Source organism: Entelurus aequoreus, linkage group LG07 (genome assembly GCF_033978785.1).
Source record: "Entelurus aequoreus isolate RoL-2023_Sb linkage group LG07, RoL_Eaeq_v1.1, whole genome shotgun sequence".
Taxonomy (NCBI): Eukaryota; Metazoa; Chordata; class Actinopteri; order Syngnathiformes; family Syngnathidae; genus Entelurus; species Entelurus aequoreus.
The window spans coordinates 53,909,859-53,914,702 of NC_084737.1; the positions used below are offsets into that span (position 1 = coordinate 53,909,859).

Below are 4,844 nucleotides of genomic sequence, written 5' to 3' on the forward strand. Positions count from 1 at the left end.
AATATGTTTGAGAAGTGATAAAGAAAGCTGTAGAACAATTAAAAGCACACAGATAGAGCGATACTTAGCCTTTTTCGCAACAGCGAACAGACGGCGAGCAGTCACGCACGGTGAACCGGTGAACCCAAGCACATGTGCTGGAATCACAGGAACACATTGTGACAGCAAATGGTGGTCAAATATAAATTAATAGATGTCCGATCACAGGCTGCTAGCTATTATAGCCTTCTTACTTCTTACAAGAAACCCTCACTGCCCAGTTTGTGCTTGATCCGCTGCTTACGAACCTGCAGTCTGTTGGGACAGAGGACGCAAAAGACTGCTGCAGTCACTCGTGGAATGGGTTGCAGGTCCAAGAGCCCATGCTGTGAAAGTGTCGCATATCTGCCTTAGTTGATTCCACCTGGACAAGACGCCCATAACTCTCTTGTGTTCTGTAATATGTTGTTGTTGTACAATGAGACGTCTGAGGTATTATCGAATAGAACTGTTAAAAAAAAGTGCTTATTTCATGGCACTTTTGATACACTGGGAAAAGCTTTGACATGCTATACAGCAGGGGTGTCGAACTAGTTTTCATCGAGGGCCACATCGCAGCCATGGCTGCCCTCAGAGGGCCACTTGTAACAGTGAATGTAAGAATATAAAAGTATAATCGCCTCATTATGTTATTGCCTATGCATTTGGTTATTTGATTTTTGTATGTACAAATTGATGGATAACTTGCTTGAAATCGTAAGTCTAGATGACAAGCAGATATTTAAGTATTGTTTTTTTTTTTTTACAAACTATCATATGGTATATAATAATTAGGAGTGCTTAAAAAATGTTTTTTATGACATTCGAATTACAATTTTTTTTTGTAATTTTCAAAAATGAATACAAAATAAAAAATCGTTTTTAGGCAATATCTATGCTTACTTGGTGCACGTATGTGTCATACGTCAGCAACCAAAAGGAGGTTTTGTAACCTGTAAACTGTATTGTTAATGTTGTGTTATTATTATACCAAATAATACATTGCAAAAATCAGTTTGAATCAAGAATCGTGTTGGATCGACAATCCGTTATGAATCAAATCCTCACCCCAAGAATCGGAATCGAATGGCGAGTTGCCCAAAGATTCACACCAATAACAATTGAATATTTGTATATACATCTCAAAGTTTAAAACATGTGAAATTTCATGTATTACATAAAAAAAATGTCTGTCAAAATGGAAACAATGAAAACATTTAGTAAGAAAGATGAAGTATCCACATCATTCCCAGGCTTTCGCGGGCCACATTAAATGACTTGTCAGGCTGGATCTGACTCACGGGCCTTGAGTTTGAGACTTGTGCTATACAGCATTTCAAAAGATGACAGAACCAAGACAAATTGTTACTACTTCCTGTCTCCTCATGCCATACCATTCTTCTGTAGAGGAAGTGTAGTGTCTATTGATATTACCACATATTATGTTTTGCATATGGTGAACGTTTACATTTCTCTTGGAGAAAGTGGACCACCAATTTTAGGTAAATAGGGGTATTTCACTGTGGGCAGGTAATAAAGTTACATTTGACATCACATGGGTTGATTGGCAACACTAAATTGGCCCTAGTGAGTGAATGTGAGTTTGAATGTTGTCTGTCTATCTGTGTTGGCCCTGCGATGAGATGGCGACTTGTCCAGGGTGTACCCCGCCTTCCGCCCGAATGCAGCTGAGATAGGCTCCAGGACCCCCCGCGACCCTGAACGAGACAAGCGGTAGAAAATGGATGGATGGATGGATTGACATCACATGTGGACTAAGATTAATTTACAGCTTTTATCTCAAGATAAAGGCTATACATTGGCCCTTGCTATGCGTGGGAAGGGACCACATGTTTAAAGTTAATGCCAACATTTTAAGTTATGACCTAAACTTAAGGTGTAATGACACTTACACACACGCACATGGTCAGGATGTGTGGATCTTCCTTAGCACACACACAAAGACATGATAGATAGATAGTACTTTATTGATTCCTTCAGGAGAGTTCTCTCAGGAAGATTAAAATGAGATGGCATCATTGAGGAACATAAAACTGGCGGTTTGGCTTCTCCAAGGCAGTCGAGTCTTTTGACTAGAACTCCTCCAGATTCTGCAGACCTGTAAATTGTAACAAAGCAACTTTTTGTTCAGCTATATGTCACCTTTGATCCTTCACACCACATCACCACGTCGTCCTCAGGTCTGGACAAGGATGACAAGACCAGCAATACACCTCAGAAGCAGAGAGGTACGAAGAGCCACAAAGGGGAAGGATTTGGTTTGATATTTTTGATTGTTTGATCATTGTCTACAAACCCATTACTAATGCAAACTCGTTACACTTACAATAAAACTAATAAAACGAATAAACAAACTACATTAATGCAGTGTGGTGAATTATACCGTGTACCATTTTCTTATATGATTGTGAGCTAGCATGTATTTGTATTTGGTCACAGAATCCTTTAGAGGATTATTCTACTAAGGAAATATGCCCTTAGATAGTTTCAAAAGTGCACATGTTAAGTTAAGTTAGTTAAAGTACCAATGATTGTCACAAACACACTAGGTGTGGTGAAATTTGTCCTCTGCATTTGACCCATCCCCTTGATCACACCCTGGGAGGTGAGGGGAGCAGTGGGCAGCAGCGGTGCCGCTCCCGGGAATCATTTTTGGTGATTTATCCCACAATTCCAACCCTTGATACTGAGTGCCAAGCAGGGAGGTAATGGGTCCCATTTTTATAGTCTTTGGTATGACTCGGCCGGGGTTTGAACTCAAAACCTACCGATCTCAGGGCGGACACTCTAACCACCAGGCCACTGAGTAGGCCATCACAAACTCCCCAGAGAGTGGTGGCAATTTCCCCCAGGAAATTGGAATTATCCAGGAATGCAGGTTTGGATTTTAGAAGTGATAATAAAAACATTAGCAAAATCTGGTAGGAAGCCCCCACAGGTAGGAGTAGAGGATAGGGATCAGAGGTCACCCGACTCAAACTGATCAAAGGAATATCGTCAGGGAAAGATTGACGAGAGTTACAAAGTGTGGGGGTCTTCGGGAAGGGGTATTTAGTCACTGTGGTCCGAGAGGACATCAGAAGAGTGATCAGGCCCATACTCTTTCTCCTGGAAGCTGCAGTTCCAGTCGGAAGCTCGCTGAAACAAATACAACTTTTTGTTTGACGATTCCTCGTTGGCGTCTTCTTGGCTCCTCACCCATCACAGGACCATCAAATATACAACAGCAGAATTCAGACTCTAACAAAACATTCATATAAAGCCATCCAATTATTTGTGACTTTAATAATGTCTTCTAAACTTCAACTTGTCACCCTAAAAATATTATTTATATGTAACCTTCACTCTTATTTTTATTCAGATGGTTGAGTATAAAATGAGCAGTCTGTTTGTCTGCAGAAACTTTATATATAACTTCATTCATTTACAGTGGTCATTGTGTGTGTCACTCCTGCATCTGTCCATCTTTATTGATGACGTTTTTGAGAAACGTGACCAATGGCCTCTGCTTTGCGTCCTCCCAGCTCTTCATGAAGCCGCCATAGCGTTTGCTAGCGGGGGGGCTGCTCCAGCGGAAGTGCTTCATCTTGTAGGGACCGTCTTTCTTCTGGACGCCATCCAAGAGCTGCTCCTCCATCACCTCCTCGGCCACTGGCACCTCCTCCACTGCTCCTGTCAGTAGGTCGTTGGTTACATCTCGCCTCATCACAGCAGGAAACACCTCAGAGGACTCTTCCTCCACCCCGTTGGGGGTGTACACTTTGACGGGGCGGCGTTTTCGGCCAACGGGCTTCCCCCAGCGGAAGTGCTCCATGGAATACGAGCGCTTGGCGGGTAAAGAGGAAGAGGAGTCCGGCGGAGAAGGAAGCCGGAGTTGGCCGTTGTTAGTGTCTCTGAGGTCCGCTGGGCACAGCTGGAGACAGTCCTGTAGACGGGGAGTGATGCAAACACCAGTCAGTACATCGATGCTACAGACAGGACCACCGATGTTGAGGTTTACCAATACGCTCGCCAAGTCCGACCCCAGGCAGTCTGATTGGTCCCAACATTGGCTGACGGTTCCTCTGGACCAACCCACCAGAACCACACACACCAACACCCATGCAGGACACATCCTGACAACAACACACACACACACACACACACACACACACACACACACACACACACACACACACACACACACACACACACACACACACACACACACACACACACACACACACACACACACACACACACAGTTTCAATAATCAGTAATGTTGACAAATGATATTAATCACTCAGTGGAGTCACTGGAGAAAGTTTCGTTTTAGGGTATAGGCTACAACCAAAAAAAGAATCTACTTCTCCGCATGCAAACATAGTGTCACAATACAACACATGTTACAATTTGTGACGTGTTACTACATATATCTGTCGTAATATATATTTGTGAGTGATGAATGAAAATGAAAATAAAGTAAAATCTGACCTTTGTTGTGTCATTGTTGTTCTCATATGAACGCTGTGTTCTTCTTCCTCTTCTTCCTTTGGGTTGGCCTGCTTTTATTCTGTCAGCCAAGGACGCACACAGATGTACACACACACACACACACACGGGCACACACACACACACACACACACACACACACACACACACACACACACACACACACACACACACACACACACACACACACGGGCCCAAAAACACACGCATTCTTGTATTTGTTACCTTCTTGAGACCTCCGAAAAATGCCTACCTCTTTAGGACCACCCTTTGTAGATGTATAAAGATTTGTATTTACAACATACTATCTATC

The 4,844-nt window shown here is 42.8% G+C and overlaps 1 protein-coding gene across 1 annotated transcript; it reads right to left on the reverse strand.

Annotated features, from left to right (window-relative positions):
* Positions 1-3,427: 3,427 nt before the first annotated feature.
* LOC133653119 (pro-opiomelanocortin-like) lies at positions 3,428-4,622 on the reverse strand. The gene is made up of 3 exons (XM_062052137.1): positions 4,514-4,622; positions 4,040-4,154; positions 3,428-3,964 (listed from the first exon to the last, which is right to left on the reverse strand). Exons 1-3 carry the CDS (start codon positions 4,537-4,539, stop codon positions 3,485-3,487), a joined length of 621 nt encoding a protein of 206 aa, XP_061908121.1. The 5' UTR covers positions 4,540-4,622; the 3' UTR covers positions 3,428-3,484.
* Between the last annotated feature and the right edge of the window lie 222 nt (positions 4,623-4,844).